This window comes from Sclerotinia sclerotiorum, genomic scaffold (genome assembly GCF_000146945.2).
Source record: "Sclerotinia sclerotiorum 1980 UF-70 scaffold_16 genomic scaffold, whole genome shotgun sequence".
Lineage (NCBI taxonomy): Eukaryota > Fungi > Ascomycota > Leotiomycetes > Helotiales > Sclerotiniaceae > Sclerotinia > Sclerotinia sclerotiorum.
In genome coordinates, this window is record NW_001820820.1 from 1,099,188 (window position 1) to 1,119,265 (window position 20,078).

Here is a 20,078-nt window from a genome sequence, read left to right on the forward strand (position 1 = left end):
TTTTTGAAAGAATAATTCGTTGTCATTCATGCCTAAAAGTAACTAAACAACACATTCATGATACTATTCGCTTTGACTTGGACCTTGACTGCATCGTGTTATTGGATTTGTGGATCTGACTTGAAGAATTCCCCGGTACGGCTCCATGATATCCACTCCAAGGAGCCAATCGACTAATTCATCGAAGCAAGACACAACATCCAATTACCAAGTTGAGCTTGTGAGCAGGACGAAATCCAGTCATTGGGTGAGCCAAATCTCGTCCAACAGGATAAGAAGGGCAGGAAGGGCAGGCAAAGGCAAGAAGGGCAAGAAGGGGTAGCTCGGATATCGGTTTATGTGGATGGGTTGGGTCGTTAGTCGTTGGTTCTACCCGTTCATGGCATGGCACTGTTCATGCATTGCATGGCCTCGCATTCCCATAATTTTGCCGATGTATACCTAGTCCTCCGTGCGTGCTGCAGCGTGCTGCGTGCCCCGTACTCCTTAAAAGAAATGGCTACATCTTCTCAGATCCCATCTTCGAGATGAAAGTACGGAGTCTGTTCAAAAGTTGCTGTATGTGGGTGGTATCCAACTTTTGATTCATATGAAAGTTCGTCCCATATATTTTTGGGGGGGGGGGGAGTTTTTTTTTTTTTGGAATGTTGGCAATAATCCCTTCCGAAGATTCGATTGCTTATCATTTCATTTCACTTTATTTCATCCTCCGTTACTGACCGCGAACTTGTTTGTATGTAGTATGTAAGTGGTCGTAGTCAGCATCCTTGACGGTAACACACCGCTTCTCCTGCCTGATGCGTATGAAAACGTTTATCGCGATTCACATACGATTTCCAGGATTCCAGCCTCATCTGTTTCATTCGTCTGCGATTTATTAAATCCATTACCGATTTTCTTAATAATAATTATCATAAGCCTACCGGTATCATCCCTATTAATAAGATTTGCATAGATTTTGACTCTTAGAAACAAGGCGGCGACTAAGGCGGAGATCGCACGTCAGGATCGACTTGAGTATTTTCCCTTGAAGCCTTAAAAAGAAGAAAAGGGACGTGAATGTTTTACGATGATTCAGAAGTTAGAACCCTGAAAACGGTTCATCCACATGTCAGGTTTTGATTCGAGTAACAATAATAATATTATAATATTCTGTAGCTTCATAGAGACCTTGTCACTATAGTCCGTAGATCTATGAATCATTTCTTATCTGTTATACCTGGTACAGTACTGGTCGGACCAGGTTGTATATTCTTAGACTCCTCTAGTTCATGTATGGAGAGAGGGTTATTATTATCTATCATCTGCAAAAATCTCATCGTCTTGTCGTTGTCTGTGCTTTACCCCAGTTTTCACCAGTTTTCCAGAGAGTTCGCAGCTACCTATCTACGAGTCGATGACTCCTTCCGTATGCTTTGTTGTATTGTAGCTGGGCTGACTTCTTGGATGAGACGGTTGTGGCGGAAGATGAACAAATTCTCCAATATGATTTATGATTTATCGGGATTTTTAGTTGATGGTGGGGAACAGCACATGCGGAGGGAATACGGTACGGTACGCAGCAGATATTATAACCGCCTTGAGCTCAGACCATTAATCATCCATCACCTTATCGAAAACGAAATCTTTACGGAACAAAATAGAAACTAGAGACCTCATGAAGTATCGACTGACTGACTGAATGACTGACTGGGTGGGAACAGCCACGACAGACAGCGATTGTCACCCCGCACTTGATTGATGTCGAACAATTCATTCAAGGTTATTCGATTAGATGCCCACCAACATTTCCTACTTAGTACTTAGCATGGAACTGTGGAATAGAGTTTCATGATATCCATTGCTCCTAGGCCGTTTTGAATGCAGCTTTTGGGCGAAGGAAAAATTGTGTCTATTTGATACGACATGATTGGTTGCTCGTGCTCATGCTTCAGAAATCTCTGGCCCCATTAGCCATGGGTCAGTGAAGTTTCAAGAGTGGATGTTACTGAAGCTGCCACAAGTCACTGGTCACACTGGTCACACTGCTAACTACTCATACAATATCACTTGTCTACATTCTCTTTTCCCCCCATTTATATACTCATTATCACCCTCTCTTGCTAGGATGAGCACCGAGGAAGTCCTAGTCCATCGCAAGATGGGATGACCAGTTGAAAGGTCTGAGTAATCGATTGATGCATGAGATGATGTGGGGTACTTTAGTCCTGTACTCCGTAACCCTACATGGCACTTTTTTCCTGTGTGTAAGTTATCCACTCCACTATTGTTAAGCGCTGTTAGCAAGGTTGTATGTAGCATGGTAGGCTTTAATGTACCAGTGCATCTTTGGAATGACTTTTATTAGACACTAGTTGGGAGTTGGGAGTCTGGCAGCCTTGCAGATACTTTCAAATCGAGTGGGCAAAATGCGTTTGTAAGCTCACGACCATAGTAGAAGATCTTCGTCCCCGCACTCGAAGATATTCAACGTGCTAGTTCTACCTTCCGCCCCCTCCCGCTTATGATTTGGCCAAAAACTAAAGAATTTGCCACATTCCACGCTGATGATCGACTCGTAGAAGTACAAATTTTGATTTCTTGTATTTGATCTTCTCACCCGGCATGATGAGACGGAATGACATGGAGATTGTTTTTGACCGCGATGAGTGAGAGAGTTGTGAACTTTCTGCCGAATGGTTGACCAATGTGGGTATATGAGCTTCCACTTGGTACATGAACATCGCTTGTTTGTTGTACCGTTTCAATTTACAGAGGTGCTTTCCTTCCGTCTTCAGTGTTGGAGGACATACAAAGTGACGTGATTATAATCATGTTTCAGATTTACCCTGGGAAGGACCTTTCAAAGCTGATCATGACATATCTCGGGTTGCGCCAATGGTGGGTTCGAAGTTTGAACCTGGTCAAGAAGCCGCCGACAGAGAGAGTCCATTAATTGCTCAAATTCTGTGTTTCTTTCAAGTTGCAAAACTCCATTTAGTGATAGGACCTGGACATTCACATTTTTGCATTCATCAAACCTTGACTATGTCACACTCACATCTGGACGATTAAACTTTATGAATAGTTTTCAAATCACTTATTTCGGCTTTGCTCATCAAATTTTGTCCTTGTCATCTACTCGTTGAATAAGATGGGTGACATTACTTCCAAGTTACAAATGTTATTCCCATTCAATACATATCAATCTAACCCGGTCTCCATGAAGACATGCTTTTCGGCCATTGTCAATAATATGTTCCAAGAAACGCAACATTTCCCAGACAATGTCGACGCTCCTTAAATGCCCAAAAATTTAGAAACGTACAAAAATCCCAATGCATTGCAAAAGAAGCTTATGGAAGTGATTTAAAGACATTTTCTTCGGCCATACTTTCTCCTACCCACCTCATTGCCTTTTTCCCCAACTATTTTCTTCAACCTAATCCAAATACAAGAACGAGCAAGAGCAATTAAAATCAATATTGCAACAGCTCAAAATAGAAGAGAAAATCCCCGTCGCTGTCAAGCATTCTCTCTCTTGGTATATGAAGGAGCGTTGGCAATGAAACGCAATACCTTCATGGATCTCAAGTGAATTCAATCCGTTCCTGTCTTTGCCTAGAACAATGGTTTGATAAAATACGGAGGTATTAGATGGTCGCAATCCGCTTTCAAATCGATTTCTTGGCACAGTGAGAAAATCACGCATGGCTGTTTTGGAGAAGTTCCTCCTTCTCAGATATATGTTAGTGCTAGAGAGTGGAAACTACATCGGAATCGGCTAATTATCAAAGTACAGGAATCAACTTCAGCAGCTCCATCTAAGACCCGCCCAATTTCAGCCATGGTTCCCAAAAATATGTTCCATCTTAAGGCAACCACCCGAAAGGTATGGGGGCTTTTGTGGCCCTGAATCTGACATTGATGGGTATCGATGCGGTTTTATTGAAGCTATTACCGCAATCGTTAGCCCGTGAGAGAGATGTTCATGTGTCGACAGCCAAGCCCCTCAAGGCATGAGGAGTAATGAGCCTAGTGTGACTTCGGCTGGTTGACTCTGAAAACTGTGAGTTTGTGCATCAAGCTGCGGAATCCAAATGTACTTCACTCCTCCAACAAAGTCATACACAAGTAGCCGTGGCGTACTTGATGTGAAAATTGTGATCTATGCTATTAAATGAAGAAAAGGAATCATTGTGTCATTGCAACTGTTACATGAAGTAGCACGATTGGCTACAAGGTGGTAAATAAGGCTGATCTATGTTTAACCGAGCCAAGTATAACGCAGCAAAAATGATTGAACATAGCACCAAATTGGACAAAATACTATGCATGCTATCACAGTAAGAGGGATACAAGCTGGTATAGTGCTTAGCTGAATATTGAATCCAAGAGGTCAGACAGGAGATGACAAAATTATCTCTCATTTTTCCCGTGTAGAAGAGGTCACTCAAGGTTGGTCTTAGGCTCTGCTGCAACAGATCTATATCTTGTCTGAGGTGCGACTGCAGCTTCAATAAACCAATTTGCAAGTAAAACAGGATAGAGCTATCCTGCATTGGCTTCTCATTCCACGAATACTTCGAGTTCAAATAAGACCACTTATATCATAATATGGTTCCACCTGTTCAAGTCGAGTAAGCTCGTAGTGCACACCTACCGGAAGAACGAATACAAATGAAACAGAAATAGATTGATGAATCATAGATCAAAGGCAAGCATTATATGCCAAAGTGGCCATATTGGAAGAAGATGAAGATCCATGATGATCTATGTTGGATTGAATGACTTTTACAGAAGTTCCTGTTACCAAAAAATTCCGATTCTCCAGCACCGAAAGTTTACAGCACAGCTTGCGGTGAACCTTCATGTTTTTGACACCTCCTAATGTCTATTATATGCCAATCCATGCTACTGACGTCTTCTATCCGCGACTTTTCACCTGGCCAAATTCTAAAAACAGGTGCTACAATTATTCTAGGATATTATGTCTGAGTGACTGCACTATTATTTGTCATTTTACCCAAGACTAACACCCAACTGTATCTTAAGTAACGATCATGTGTGGCTTAGTGTTTAGAAGCGTCAATACATTGACCACTATTAGGTTTTCAGAGCTGGACAATTGTACCCTACCCGGGATATCTGATCTCTATAGGGTATTTACCCTACCCTGTAAAGGTAAAATAAGATGATTATTTATAAAATCTGGGGGCATAGATCTATCCCCAAATATATATTAAATGATTATATAATTAGAATTATTTAAATTTGAGATCATCTTCAATTAAAATAATTATTATTATAATTTGTTAAAGTGAGTGGTTTCTGCGTAGCACGTGCACAAGGCACTAGTCCTATTAGGACTAGATTGAGAAGCTCTCTGTAGAAGAGCTTCGCACTTCCGTAGAACTAAGATAATGAGTGATTCATATACAAGACCAATATAGTCTCAAATCTGCCCTATCAGCTTCCCACTATTCCCTGTGTAAGGTCATTCCTTTTAACAATAAATAAACTAAATTTTATTTATTAATTTGTATTTACAATATAATATGTTACGAGGTTTGCCGTCTAGATCACGTGGAAGTGCTCTAGGTTCTCGAGGTGGTTTATAACTAGGCGTCAAGCAGGGACTTAAGTAATGACAATAATGATATGCAATTCGTAACTAATAGTAGAGTATACTAAATGATTGATCTTGAGCACGAAGCTCTATACAAAGGGAATCCATCTAGATTATATAGACCTTCGTACTGATAACTACTCAGTAGGATCAATACGGCTCAGTACTGAGCTCACTGATCCTTACTGAGCCAGTCACGTGATATTAATTGCACGTGAGGGTTTCTTGTTACTCGGCGTAACATATTGTCATTACTTAAGTCCCTGCTTGACGCCTAGTTATAAACCACCTCGAGAGCCTAGAGCACTTCCACGTGATCTAGACGGCAAACCTCGTAACACAGATCCTATCCAGGATTATTTGGAGTACACCCTACCCTTTACCCAGCCCTGTAGCTTTTTCCAATACCAGTTTCGGACATTGCTTTTCGCTCCTCCTTTTAAGTTCAAATACTTCTAGCTCTTCTAGCTTTAATAGACGGTGCTAGGGAGATCCCTCATCCCGCAACGTAATTAGACTAAGAACATGGGAAGGACTTGGAGAGCTGAAGTTATGCAGCACAAAAATCGTGTGTGGTTTCGCGGTTGAAACTTGAGGAGCTGGAACCCATAATGTCAAATTGCAGAGTACATGCCTCTGTAACTGAGAAGTCATGAGCTGAAAATAGCTTGTCACTATGAAATTACACTTATATACAGTGAACAAAGTTTACTAATTCATACTGTGTCGTCAGCGGAAAGTATCTCTGTACCACATGTCCCATGGTATACCTCGTTAACTATACACATTTGCACAAGAACTTTAAGCCTTCCTCAAAGAAAACTCCAATGTTTCTAAATGATTGAAGATTGCGGTCCAAAAGTAGAAAAATATCTTACACAAATGATTTCTGTGAACCTGCTTCACACTCTTCAAGTACCTATTATCTAAATTTATAACTAAAAAGGTGGAGATTGAGTGTCTACGAGATGTCACTCAGTGATAGTCAACAACCATGAACAGACAAGTCAATATGTCTCTCATAGTTTAGTTGCATGTTGGATTTGCAAGTAGCTAAGATTTCAGGAAGCTTGCGGAATACATTAGCCAGATGCTGTCCACAGTGAAATAATATTCAACAGTCCAATTATCCAACTAATTTGATTACTCCATTATTATTATTGGCTTGGACAATGATGAGTATTATAAGATTTGCGTTTCTAGGCGCCGTCGTTTTCAATGGCATTGCCGCATCACCGCCTCCTGATCTTTCCTGTATAATTGACGATCCTTATAAGATCAAGAACGCCACTTTCGATTATATTGTTGCTGGTGGCGGCTTAACAGGCTTAACAGCTGCTGCAATCCTCTCGAAAAACCCCAATATAAGTGTTCTAGTCATTGAAGCAGGCTTTTATGAATCTGACCAAGGTCCACTCGTTGAAGATGTCAATGAGTACGGGAAAATCTTTGGTAGCACAGTCGATTGGGCATTCGAAACACTTAATCAAACAGCAGATATTCCTCAGCAGACGATCAGATCTGGCCGAGGTCTTGGAGGATCAACTCTTATAAATGGCGCCACTTGGACACGCCCGCACAAGATCCAAGTTGATTCATGGGAGAAGGTTTTCGGAAATACAGGATGGAATTGGAATAACTTTTCGACGTATATGAAGAGTGCCGAGGATGTTAGAAAACCAAACGATGCAGAGATTCGGGCTGGCCACAATTTCATTTCGGAGTGCCATGGAAAACACGGCCCTGTTCATGTTGGCCCTCGCAATACTCGAGCACACTATTCACCATTGGTAAGTGAAAGTCCTAAGCTTTTATTATTTCCTTGAAAATCCCCGACGGATGCTTTCTTGATTATCTTCTCCACACAGTCCCATTAATCATAAGTAACAATTATGATTGAAATGTACCAAAATCTTCAAAGTATATTAGGCTGTTGTGACATCCGAGATCAACTGCCAAGAGGAAAGAATTTGAAGATATTGTATGGTTGATTTTAAACATAAGCCAGAAGCTTCGAAGTTCACACTTGGTGGCTGTTTTAAATGGATGAGCGTGCCTTTTTATGGTGAATGGCAGAGCTAATCGGCAGCCTTTTAGATGAAGGCCCTCATGGATACTGTTGCTTTGAGTGGTATCCCGACGAAGAGAGATTTCAGCTGTGGCAACCCACACGGCGTGTCGATGTTTCCCAACAGCCTACATGCCAACTGGAATCAGACTAGATCCGACGCCGGTCGAGAAATGCTTCTCCCATCTTGCTCTCGGTCTAATCTCAAAGTATTGGTCGGTCAAGTAGTTGGGAAAGTACTCCTCAATTCTCAACCCGAGGCAATTCAAGCACACGGCGTTCAATTTGGCACAAACCGACATTCCAATTTTGAAGTTTATGCAAGACATGAAGTTCTTCTAGCGGCAGGAGCATTATCATCACCATTGATTCTCGAATATTCCGGAATTGGTATTAAAAAAGTGCTGGAAAATGCTAATGTTAGTCAAGTACTCGAACTGCCAGTCGGCATAAATGTACAAGACCAAACAACCACCACTGTCCGGTCCGAGATAAATGATCTTGGCTATGGACAAGGTCAAGCTATTTACTTCGCCACATTCAATGAGACCTTTGGCAAATACTCTTCCTTAGCCCATAACCTTTTGAATAAAAACCTGAAGCGATGGGCTAGAGAGACCGTGGATAATGGAGGCTTCAACAATATTACAGCCCTCATAATTCAGTACGAGAACTACCGCGACTGGCTTACCAAAGACAACATTGCGTATTCAGAGCTCTTCATGGATACAGAAGGCGCCATTAACTTCGACCTTTGGACTCTCATCCCATTCACTCGTGGGTTTGTGCACATCCTTCACAGGGACCCATACCTCCGCCATGTAATGACCAACCCACGATACTTTGGGAATGAGTTAGACATCTTAGGCCAAGCTGCTGCTTCAAAGTTAGCGCGTGATCTTTCGGACGCAGGCAGCATGGCTCGTTTTTATGAAAAAGAAGTCATTCCAGGCGCCACTAAACTAAAACCTGATGCCAATCTCGATGAATGGATATCCTATGTCAAGCAGAACTTCCGTCCTAACTATCATAATGTCGGCAGTTGCTCGATGATGGCAAGAGAACTGGGTGGGGTGGTGAACCCGCAGGGAAAAGTTTATGATGTTCATGGATTGAGGGTTATTGATGCCTCTGTGGTTCCTACACAAGTGAGCGCACACATAATGACTGTTTTATATGGTATGGCGGTGAAAATCAGCGCCGACATCATGGTGGACTATCATGTGAAGATGGAGAAGAGTATGTTAGAGACGGCCAAGCTTGAATTGAAATGAGCATGCTGCCTGTATCCATAGCTTGTCGTTTCGATTAGTAATAGAGAAAAACGATTAGCTTTAAAGTCTGAATGGGATGGTAATTCCTAACCTTACTTAAATTGAGAGACGATATTGTAAAAACGTCAATTTCATCTACTTTTCTGGGTTTGTCGTGGTTCTTACAAGTTATTGGACGACCAGAATGTTGGTGTATCTGCTGGAGTGTCTGTATTTGGTAACCGGGCAACTGATGTAAGCCACCTCTAAACATATAATTCTCTGACTTCTGATCATTCAATAAGATCGACAAGTACGACTTATAATTTGAGAAAGCTTTTAAGAAGTCTAAATCATAAGGTTTGGTATGAAACTATTTGGAAACAGGGATGGCGGTAGCACTTAAAAGTTATGCCTCGGCATGATTACTACTCCATATTGTTTGAGCTATTTTACCTCGACGTCAAGCTTGCTAGATAATGTTTCCATATGCACTTTATTCACTTTCTTCACTGCTGTTATACTCTCAATTGATATAGATAATATACGAATCAACATGTTGTATAGTGTCTTGGGCTTAGGAGCTGTCTCCTTCAATACTGAAAAGGATATTCCTGACCTTTCTGGCAAAGTCATTCTTGTTACCGGCGGTACCTGCCCCTGTCCCTTTACCTCGAATCTCTTTACTCTCAACTCAATGCTAACCAATCCTCTCAGGGAACATTGGTTTAGGCCTCGAAACTATCCTCCAGTTGTCTAAACATAATCCATCGCACATATATCTCGCCGCACGATCCGAACCTAAAGCCACAGCGGCAATCAAAGAAATACAATCCAAAGTCCCAAATGCGCCCATTACATTTCTTCAATGCGACCTTACCTCCCTCCCGTCAGTCCAAGAATCTGCCAAACAGTTCAATAGTAAAGAGTCCCGCCTCGATTTATTGATTTTGAATGCGGGAATCATGGCGGTTCCAGCTGCGACTACAGAACAAGGCTATGAAATCCAATTTGGGACAAATCATGTCGGACATGCTCTTCTGACAAAATTGCTGCTTCCCACATTGTTGAAGACAGCAGAGCAGAAGGACGCAGATGTGAGGATTGTCTCATTGAGTAGTGTGGCTCATACACTAGGTCCTGTTGGAGGTATCAAATTCGACGACTTAAAAACGGATATGAATAGTTATACGACAATGTCTCGATATGGACAATCAAAGCTGTCGAACATTCTTTTCGCCAAAGGATTGAACAAGAGATATGGCGAGAAAGGTATCACAGCTGTGTCTGTTCACCCGGGAGTAGTCAACACAAATTTGTATGCGACCGCTTTTGAGAAATATGGAGTTTTCGGTAAAATCGCGGGGTTAGTAAGAAACTTGGCTTTTACAAGTATGGCTGATGGTGCGAAGAATCAACTCTGGGCTGCAGTGGCAAACAAGGGCGATGCAAAAGGCGAAGTTTTGAAAGGGGAATACTACACACCTGTAGGGATTTCTGGCAATGGAAATAAGTACACAGGAGATGAGAAGTTGGCGGATGAACTGTGGGAGTGGACTGAGAAAGAGCTGGAAGGGTACAAGATTTGAGGGTCACCGCCAATTCGGCGGGACAATGCTCATAGACTGTATATTATACCTCTTGTCTCCAGTTTATAAACCTTTCTTTGACAAGGACCTTCAAGGTCTCCGGATGAAATTATACCCCAAGATTTCCGCGTTGCACTTCGTACGCCCAAAACCACTGTGCTGAATTGGGTAAATGGCTTGCCCAATCACAAGCAACCCGTTGTGCTTACTCATATAACAGAGAGTTTCTCGTGCAAAGCCGCATGATGACAAACTTGTACATCATCAAAGATGCGAGAGGGAGGACAGAAGCTGGTAAGTGAATATATATTACACATTTCCACTTGATTGTCGTTTCATGGTCGTGGTGATTTCAATCATTGAGACCTGTACAAGTAGCGAAATGACCTCGAGGCTTTCTCCAGCGAAAAAGCTTTCCTCATTATGCCGATACCAATTCTTCCTCATTGTCTTTATTCATGGAGTAAGGGGCAACGATATGTGGTCATCACTTAACCAAACATTGGGCGGGCGGTTACATGCTTCGCAACCATTCTCGCAACCATGTTTCTCAATCTACGAAGGTCAACCAGTTACGCCTAATCCATTACAATGCGCAGAAATCCAGCAAAATTACACGTCTTCCGATTATCGAACTCAGTTCTATAACGGATTCATGAACAATCAAGGCGAAATTTGTATTACTAATGTTACCGACCAATGTGTCCTCAATGACAAGCTTCTAAGTGATGCAACTGCGTTCACAAATGTCAGTTGCAATCAGGGAAGTGTTTCAGAGTATTACGTTCAGGTCGAGCAGGTTTCTGATGTTGTGGCTGCTCTTAATTTCTCCAAGGAGACCGGCATAAGACTGTCAATAAAAAACAGTGGACATGATTATCTTGGTCGTAGTAGTCGTAAGGGATCCTTGGCCCTTTGGATGAAGAAGGTATTAGGGATGAGTTATGACGCATCTTTCGTACCTGAAGGATGTAATTCTACTCCAGTGGCCGCCATCACGACTGCTGCAGGAGTAAATACAAATGATGTTTATGAGTTTGCGGAGACACACAATGTCACATTTATCGGAGGTTATGCAACAACAATTGGTGTAGCGGGCGGTTGGGTCCAGGGAGGCGGACACTCCGTCCTCTCGCCTGTTTATGGGCTAGGAATCGATCGAGTTATTCAATACAAGATCGTTACCACTGATGGTGTCTTCAGAGTCGCTAACGCATGTGAAAACTCGGATCTTTTCTGGGCCTTGAGAGGTGGCGGTGGTGGAACTTTTGGAATCGTGATGGAAGCCACCCATCGTGTCGAGCCAAGAATTCAGCTAGCTGTGGCGATGATTTCATATAATCGCACAAGTAATGTTATGGAATGGTTCTCTGTCATTGTCAACAATTCCTTGCCCTGGGCAAACCAAGGCTGGGGTGGGCATTATCAAGCTACGAATCTGATAAGTGTTACGCCACTCCTCAATCTCTCCGAGGCAGTTGAATCGATGGCTCCAGCTACCAAATTTGCGAAGGAGAATAATGGGACAGTAGTCGTAGAGGTTCTTTCCTCCTGGTATGATTTCTACACAAAATATGTGACATCTAATGCGGCTAGTGTTGGAAGTCTTCACCCAATCGCAACTCGACTCATACCGGCATCTTTATTCAATAGTACTGAGGGCAGATCAAATTTGACGAATTTTATAGAAAATTTGATTTCTCTTGGGTACTCGCCCTACATCCCCAACACCACGCCATGGCTCTATCAGTGGGATCCAGCCTCAACGTCTGCTACGCCAGCCTGGCGGGATTCGATTTGGGAACTTTCGTATGGTGGATCATGGAGTTATAATGAGACTTTGGAGCAACGACAAGCTCAAGTTAGTTTGGTCAATAATCTGACCACAATAGTAGAGAGTTTCACACCGACAGGAGGTGCGTACCTTAACGAAGCTCATCCATGGACCAATGATTGGAAAGAAGCTTGGTGGGGTGCTCAGAATTATGAGAGATTGCTTGAAATAAAGGAGAAATATGATCCAGAAGGTTTGTTAAGTTGTTGGAAATGTGTAGGGTTCGATGAGGATAGCGCAGCGAACAATTTTTCCTGCTTGGATATATGAGATAGAAGATAGACAGATATAGTTTAGATATAGAGGTCATCACGAGGATGATGAATGAATAAAGAGGATTGTGAGCAGAATACTTCAAGGAATGCAGAATGCTTGAGAAAACCACATTTACCAACTGCTTTTTTGACACATCAGTAAAATTACCATCCAGTGATCTATACTCCTATAAAGTGACAACACAAGCGGGTTCAAGTAGCAACGTCTCCATGGATTAGGACAAGTGATTATTCCGGAAAATGCTCCCTACCCGGCAGCTATTGCTCTGTGTACCGTACATCATGCTCTTCAAGGAAAGTTCAAACAAAGAGATAAGATTATGGTAAGATCTTACCTAGTCCACTCTGTAGCAAGATTTAATGCACCGAGGGATTTACGCACACAGGCCACAGGTAGCACAGGGCACAGGCCAAAAACCCCGCTTCATCACTCAAGAAGGGTCATTTATGGCGTCTTTTGGATCTAAAGCCCACCAGGGATTTGTACCTCATCTTGTAAGACTTATGATCTCTCTTACTATCCCAGACTCTTTCCATTTATCAACTCAAAAAGTTCAATCACCATGGTGCAAAAATTACGTCTAGCAGTTTCGCAGTCTTATACACTCTCCACAACGTCCGCCACTCTTGCTGCTCTCTCTAAAACCACACAACATGCCGCGACCAAATCCATCGATCTTATTTTATTCCCAGAAGCGTATCTAGGAGGGTACCCTCGCACAGCTACATTTGGTGCAGCAGTCGGAGCTCGAGATCCCAAAGGTCGTGAACAATTCCTACATTATTACAAAGATGCCGTCGATTTAGGAGATACGCCGGAAGGTGCAGGAAAGAAATGGGTGAACAAAGAACTTGAGGTTGGAGATGATGGAAAGCGTGGAGATGGAACAAGAGAGGAGCTTGAGAGAATTGCGAGAGAAACTGGGGTATTTATTGTGACAGGATTAGTTGAGAGGAGTGGTGGGAGTTTGTACTGTGGTGTCGTGTATGTTTGTCCAAAATTAGGAATGATTGGGAAGAGGAGAAAGGTTATGCCGGTATGTCAATCTGCCTTCGTCTTTCACGATTCGAAGGTTGGAACCATCGGTAGTGAATGCTAATTGTAAATGGTAACGCAGACCGGCAGCGAGAGGCTCATCTGGGGCCAAGGGCAACCTTCATCATTACGAGCGGTTACGACTACAATTCGAGGTGTGAAACTTACACTCGCATCCGCAATATGTTGGGAAAATTACATGCCTTTGCTACGACAATCTATTTATAGTCAGAACGCCAACTTGTATCTGGCCCCCACGGCAGATGCGCGGGATACGTGGCTACCATTGATGCGGACAGTTGCATGTGAGGGTAGATGCGTGGTACTAAGCGCGAATCAATGCATGAAGAGATCAAATCTTCCGAGCTGGATAACAGGAAATGATAAAGACAGCGTTATCGAAGATGACCATGCAGATGGATATAGGCATGCCCAATTAAGGTCGAGAAGGAAGTCGATCCTTACAGATGATGGATGCGAAATTGCACTTCCTCAAAGCATAGAAGGAATACCGGAAACCATCGAAACTGCCCAAAAAGATACATCTGATTTCATATGCAGAGGTGGCTCATGTATCATTTCTCCTCTTGGTGACGTTCTTGCTGGTCCAGTCTGGGATGATGAGAATGGTTTCTTATTTGTTGACATCGATTTTGATGATTGTTTGAGAGGCAGATTGGATTTGGATGTAGGTGGGAGTTATTCGAGGTATGTTGGAACCTACTTTGATCTCTGCTATTACTCTTGCTAAGAAGTCAGGAATGATGCTTTCAAACTTACAGTGGAAGGTTTGGATTTGAGCCCCCCTCCTTGATATCGGGCATGTATTGGATGAAGAGGTGGTATCGGCATAGAAAGGAATGCATTTGCACATCTCAGTGTATTACATGCGGTATCATTTATAGGGTAAGGCTGGTTTCCTGTTCTGTTGATCTGAATTTAAGTTCATGGAACTATTTACAGATCCACATAGTTCCCCACCATGTGTTACCTTTTATACAGACCTCACCATTCATTTTTGGGAAATTTGATTTTCGTTGAAGCTATGGGTAGTCCATTTTTAGCGTAGACACGAAGGGATATTCTTACGCAAAAGCTCTTCAACAACTTACAGTCGGCGTGTCTATCTCCGAAGCTTGCCTGCTTGGTTTATTCACAATCAAGAATATAGTTGGTCCAATCGCCATTATGTGCGTTTTGATTATCGTTACGGCCATTTACCATTTCATGATGCGTCGTACTCTCAAGCCTTTAGCCATGTACCCACTACAGCCTGCTGATGGTTATGATCAAACCGCTTTGTTTGACAACCCCGAAAGTGATCCTGCTAATCCCGCAGTTTTGCAGGCGCAATCTGATGCTTGAGAAGATGTGCCTCCCAGTGAAGATACAACGTCTAACAGAAGAATATTCTGCGAAAAGTTATTCAACATAACAAAATACGGACAAGCTGAGCTTGCTCAGGAATTCGTGGCTCCTCTTGCTCTTCTTGAGGCACCAGTCTACGAGAGTAATGTTAAGACTGACGTATATGTCAACCCCGCTCTTACCAGTCGCCCACATACTTTGTGGATTGCTGAAGATCCGATGGATATTAGTAAACACGAGATCGCGAACACGAGGGATATCATCCCCATCAGTGATGCGCTTGCAAGATTCAACGAGAAGAGAAAGATTGTTTGGGATCGGAATACTGTATTGGAGACGCCAATTTGGGAGCAGAAGATTGATTATTAATAGCCACCTTCATGATCATGTCGGATATGATGTTTTACTGTGATGCTAGAGGTGCAATAATGCAAAAGTTTAAGTCAAGTGGTGGTTCTTCGAGAGAAGCATGTGGTTATCGATGAGATTTTGTGTCGGGGGAGATCAACATATCCAAATGATCATTAATGTTGGTGTTGGTGTTAGTGTTATGTTTGTTTGATGCGCTGCTTGCTATGAGTAACGATTTATAATTAATTTATAATTTTCCGCTTTGAATGGAATTACGATGTCTATCAAATTTTGCATTTCCCATTCGAAGCAGTCATTTCTGTTGACTCTCTGGTACTAATCTCACGCAACTATTTTGAGCCCGGTCATACACAAAAGCATGGACTTTACAGTCCCATTCCTTCATAGCTCGTTGAACACTCGGTTGCTGTTTTAACCACTCCACTTCAGACAAAACGTAAAGTTCTGTGAAGTGGCGATTCCTTGATTGAGGTGATTGAGCTGGTGGTTCTAGGGCGTCGGATTCTTGATGGAGTTGAATAATGTCGCTGTGGATGTTAGTGATACTCGTAATGTCAAGAGTAGTCAAATGAACGAGAAGCGAGGATGTAGAGACCGGGAGAAAAGGGTGACACGAAATCTTGTACGTGATGGAAAAGGATTGTTAATGTTGGGGAGAATTACCGATACCAATTGTTACTATCACTTTCTGATTCCTCAAGGAGATGGCAATCGTAATGGCTGCAAATGATGATATGTTGTACCTAATACCAATGAATTCAGCATTTAGATTTTAAGATCTGTTAAGCTTTAACATACTTTCAGGACATCCACGGCCCACTCGATTGCACTTCCGCTGCTTGTATCCCCAACACTAACGCGATTTCCTAAGTTGCGATGGACGAAAATCTCGGATCTGCTGACATTGTTGAGAACATAGGTTTCTGTTACTGAAGAATCAGAACATCCTATCCAAAGTACATTCTCTTTTGGTTCCTGACTCTCGTTTGTTGAAGTTGGGTTGGTGAACTGAAGTAGATTTGCTGGAACCGACTGAACGGTGTAACGGAGAGAGGGGAGTGGGATTGTCATTTTTCCGATTCCTTTTCCTTCCTTCTTCTTTTTCTTTTTCTTTCCCTTTCCTTTTCCTCTTAAGATTTGATTGGAAGATACAAGTTCAAGCAATACTTCTAAGTTTTTAGAAAGAAAGAAAGAGAGAGTGTACAAGTGCGGATTAGAAGTATTATTACTTTCCTTCAAATAGAAATGTATAGAGAGAGAGAGAGAGAGAGTATGTGTGTAGACTGTATGTAGACCATGATCACAAGGCAGTGGAGATTCAAGAGTTCGGAAAAAGGTTAGGCTTCAAAAGATGAGTCCTAGCGGCTTGACGTGGGGTGACTTATTACCAAAATCACGCCACATGGTATGCAGTATGAAGATTAGTGAAAGCTTGTTTTTTCTTTCTCTTCCACTCGATTGATGAATTTGATGAAGCTAATAAGTGATCAATTGTTAAAGGTTGGGAGTAAATCTAGGGTTATAACCAGAGGCGAGATTGTAGAGTTGTCTCAAGATAATTTACCGAGTAAAGGGAAGGACAGATTATAAAAATGGATTAGCGGAATGATTGTGTAGAGCGATAACTTGAAGTTCTTTGGGAAAAATGATCTCAGTGTACATTGTGGAGACTTCAAAATGTCTAGACTCCATACAGGAAGGAGATTTCCATACCATCAAACAGAAATGGGATGTAAAACCTTGGTGGGATACAATGAGATACAACGAGATACCTCTTACCTAGGTTCTATTCTATGATTTCTCTTTGGAGAGCACTGGATTTGCTGTCACGCTTTCTCTGCCATGACTCAAATCAATGCCATACCAAGAATTGTCACTTTGAAAGTCTCCAGGCTGAATCGTATAGGAAGGTACCGGTATGATTTTAGAGATTAACGATGAAGATTCCAATTTACTTATTTATCCTGCGGGTTTACCTGATCGATACTTATGAATGGAGGCTGAAATGGCGGGGTAAACTCCACGATTATATGATTACTATTTCTATTATTTGCTTCCTATTTATTACTGTCATACTGTCTATTATCTAATTATCCAAGACTTACTATCTTCGATATCCTACTCTATACATATCATTACTTTTCCTATTATCTACTACCTACTACTTACTACCTATGTTCCTCTTTTCCTCTCCAAATAACCGTACCTAGCAGTCACATGAAACTCATCCCAAATGCGATTGTCTGGAAGGCGAGACTCTTTTTCGACACTTTAGGATGAATTGAAGTCTGTCATGGTTTCGGTATCCCGGTAAAATAATATTGGAAACATTGACGAGCAGTTGCTAATGTGGGGTAGGGGGGCTGAATTGCCTTGAAGATCCAAGTCTTGAAAGTCAGCCAGGACAACTGTGTCTGGCTATTGGCATTTGTATTGTTTGTTCGATTAATTATTTTAAACTTACCTGATCGTCGCCCATTCATTCATTCATTCATCCTGCTTTGATATTTATCGTAGTATGACATACAACGAAGGAAAGAGATTCCCATCCAAAGAGAAATTTGTCATGATGGGGCTTTCTCTGCCTTGTCTCGACATCGTTCGCAACACCACCCACACCAACCTGAACTTCAACTCTTGATCGCCAACTCAATCACCCTCATATTCGACACCATGTCTTCTCCTTCTTCCGATGAGATTTTCAATAATTGGAGTGGGATAATAGATGATAATTTCTCCAAAACAGTCCTTGATACATTTGGATTGTCCCAGGACGATAAATATGTTTACCGCGCCGAATCATTCGCCATGACATTACCGCAGATTCAAGAAACCGTCAGTACTGGCAAATTAAAGTATCATTACCAAGATCAAGGCAAAGTTCTTCAGGTGGGCCTTCATTCTTTGGTCATGTACACATTGATACTGACTGATTTCCAAGATACCACTCGCAGACATTGATGCCTATACGTCGATATTCTCCTCCAAGACCGATACATCCAAAGCTCTCATAGCATTTGCTTCCAACGCAAAGAAGGGGTCGCCACGAGAATGGGTTGCGAACTACCTCCAATCCCGCCGTATTCCTCCTTCGTGTAAGATACCGAAAGCGAAAGCACATATCAATCCATATTATGATATTTGGGCCCAGACATGTCGAATGGTATCTTTCCTTGGTCCACTTCCTGATGCACATTATGCCGATCCTGCCGCAGCGAAAATGACTCATCCTGTACTTCCTGTACTTTACCATCATTCGGATGTGGTGGTACCATCCTACGATTCACTGTATATAATATCTCAACTTGTGGAAGAGTCTAAATTGGATGGAATTATTGATATGGCGAGTGGGAATGGATATTGGACATATATTCTACGACGGATGAAGCTAAAGGTTAACGCTGTGGATAATATGGCCAGTGAGTATAGGAATATGTGGATATCAGATACGGAAAAGGCAGATGGAGTGGAATATCTAAGGAAAAATGGTGGAGGTAAGAACAAACTGTTGTTAATGGTGTACATGATTACGGCTGGGACATTCACGAAAAGGGTCTTGAGTACCTACAAAGGGGATGTAATTGTGGTGGTTGGAACACAAAATGCGAATCGATACACGGGTTTAAGTGATTGCACTATGGAAGAATGGTTTGAGAAGGAAATGAATGGTTGGGAGCTTATTTGTAGAATTGCCATGCCAAGTTTCGCAGGAAAAGATGAAGGGATGTTTGTGTGGAAGAGGAAGAATTAGGGGTGCATGCGAATTTACGAGGGCGTGAAAATGGTAGAATTGTATGTGGATTGTATTTATCATGGGGTATGGAAAGCTTTCATGCTCGTCTACCATTTTGTACCGGCATTTACCAATGCCAGTCCTATATAAGTCCTATGCTAAGTGCGCATAGCCTTCTATATTGCTTCCAAGATTTTTCCACCTCGTTGACCATATGCATTCAATACAGAAACTCAGCGAATGACACGGCCGTTGCACAAGTCATCTATTCCTTTGTAACATTTATCTGCAAAGGATTATTTGAGAATCTTATTGAAAGTAAAGACTGTTCTGGAATTAAGCGTTTCTTCTGACAATTTTTAACAGCACCGACTGTTTCATTTTTAAGCCCGTCTCGAATACTGTAGCATTTGACATTTGTTCTCCTACCTTCTCCAGAGTGCTTGTATAATCTTCTCCTGGTTTAGTTAGAAACCAGTTTTACACTCAACTCCATAAACAATCGAGTAATAGCCACGCAAAATTCTACCTGGGCAAATCGCCGCCCTAGAAAAGAACGATAGCCGTCAGCGAATGGAATATAAGCTCCTTCGGGAGGATTGTACGTAGTTTCTGAGTTAGATGACTGAAGCCAGCGTTCTGGATGAAAATCAGACAATGGGTATGGCGGCCCATCTCCAGCTGTTTTCCGAATCTCTGACCAGTGTTTGGGATTGCGATGGGTTGTACTGGTTACAACAGTACCTTCTGTAGTGGTTTAAGTTGTCAAGCGTCAAGAACATGAAAAGTATCAGGCAATGATCTTTATTATATCTAATACTAATACCATATACCTGCTGCCCATATCCCCTTTGTACCACTACCCCTGTAAAGGCCATTCCCGCGAAGAAGACATCATTTACCTATCCCTCTTATCTGTATCTCCATTTGGGCGAGAGCAGC

The 20,078-nt window shown here is 42.1% G+C and overlaps 7 protein-coding genes across 7 annotated transcripts; 6 read left to right on the forward strand and 1 right to left on the reverse strand.

The window, feature by feature from the left end:
- Positions 1-145: 145 nt before the first annotated feature.
- On the forward strand, positions 146-322 carry SS1G_10948 (predicted protein; the record flags this gene model as incomplete). Its single annotated transcript, XM_001588451.1, has 1 exon — positions 146-322. One exon carries the CDS (start codon positions 146-148, stop codon positions 320-322), a length of 177 nt encoding a protein of 58 aa, XP_001588501.1.
- Positions 323-6,783: 6,461 nt separating this feature from the next.
- Positions 6,784-8,950, forward strand: SS1G_10949 (glucose oxidase; the record flags this gene model as incomplete). The annotated part of the gene is made up of 2 exons (XM_001588452.1): positions 6,784-7,398; positions 7,706-8,950. The coding sequence occupies 2 exons, from the start codon at positions 6,784-6,786 to the stop codon at positions 8,948-8,950; spliced, it is 1,860 nt and encodes a 619-aa protein (XP_001588502.1).
- Positions 8,951-9,485: 535 nt separating this feature from the next.
- SS1G_10950 (hypothetical protein) lies at positions 9,486-10,518 on the forward strand (the record flags this gene model as incomplete). Its single annotated transcript, XM_001588453.1, has 2 exons — positions 9,486-9,579; positions 9,647-10,518. The coding sequence occupies 2 exons, from the start codon at positions 9,486-9,488 to the stop codon at positions 10,516-10,518; spliced, it is 966 nt and encodes a 321-aa protein (XP_001588503.1).
- A 270-nt stretch (positions 10,519-10,788) lies between these two features.
- SS1G_10951 (hypothetical protein) lies at positions 10,789-15,400 on the forward strand (the record flags this gene model as incomplete). Its single annotated transcript, XM_001588454.1, has 6 exons — positions 10,789-10,812; positions 11,126-12,545; positions 13,105-13,664; positions 13,746-14,371; positions 14,835-14,853; positions 15,086-15,400. The coding sequence occupies 6 exons, from the start codon at positions 10,789-10,791 to the stop codon at positions 15,398-15,400; spliced, it is 2,964 nt and encodes a 987-aa protein (XP_001588504.1).
- Positions 15,401-15,695: 295 nt separating this feature from the next.
- On the reverse strand, positions 15,696-16,474 carry SS1G_10952 (predicted protein; the record flags this gene model as incomplete). Its single annotated transcript, XM_001588455.1, has 3 exons — positions 15,696-15,930; positions 16,067-16,146; positions 16,202-16,474. 3 exons carry the CDS (start codon positions 16,472-16,474, stop codon positions 15,696-15,698), a joined length of 588 nt encoding a protein of 195 aa, XP_001588505.1.
- A 606-nt stretch (positions 16,475-17,080) lies between these two features.
- On the forward strand, positions 17,081-17,396 carry SS1G_10953 (predicted protein; the record flags this gene model as incomplete). The annotated part of the gene is made up of 2 exons (XM_001588456.1): positions 17,081-17,146; positions 17,310-17,396. 2 exons carry the CDS (start codon positions 17,081-17,083, stop codon positions 17,394-17,396), a joined length of 153 nt encoding a protein of 50 aa, XP_001588506.1.
- A 680-nt stretch (positions 17,397-18,076) lies between these two features.
- SS1G_10954 (hypothetical protein) lies at positions 18,077-19,154 on the forward strand (the record flags this gene model as incomplete). The annotated part of the gene is made up of 2 exons (XM_001588457.1): positions 18,077-18,292; positions 18,345-19,154. 2 exons carry the CDS (start codon positions 18,077-18,079, stop codon positions 19,152-19,154), a joined length of 1,026 nt encoding a protein of 341 aa, XP_001588507.1.
- Positions 19,155-20,078: the final 924 nt, after the last annotated feature.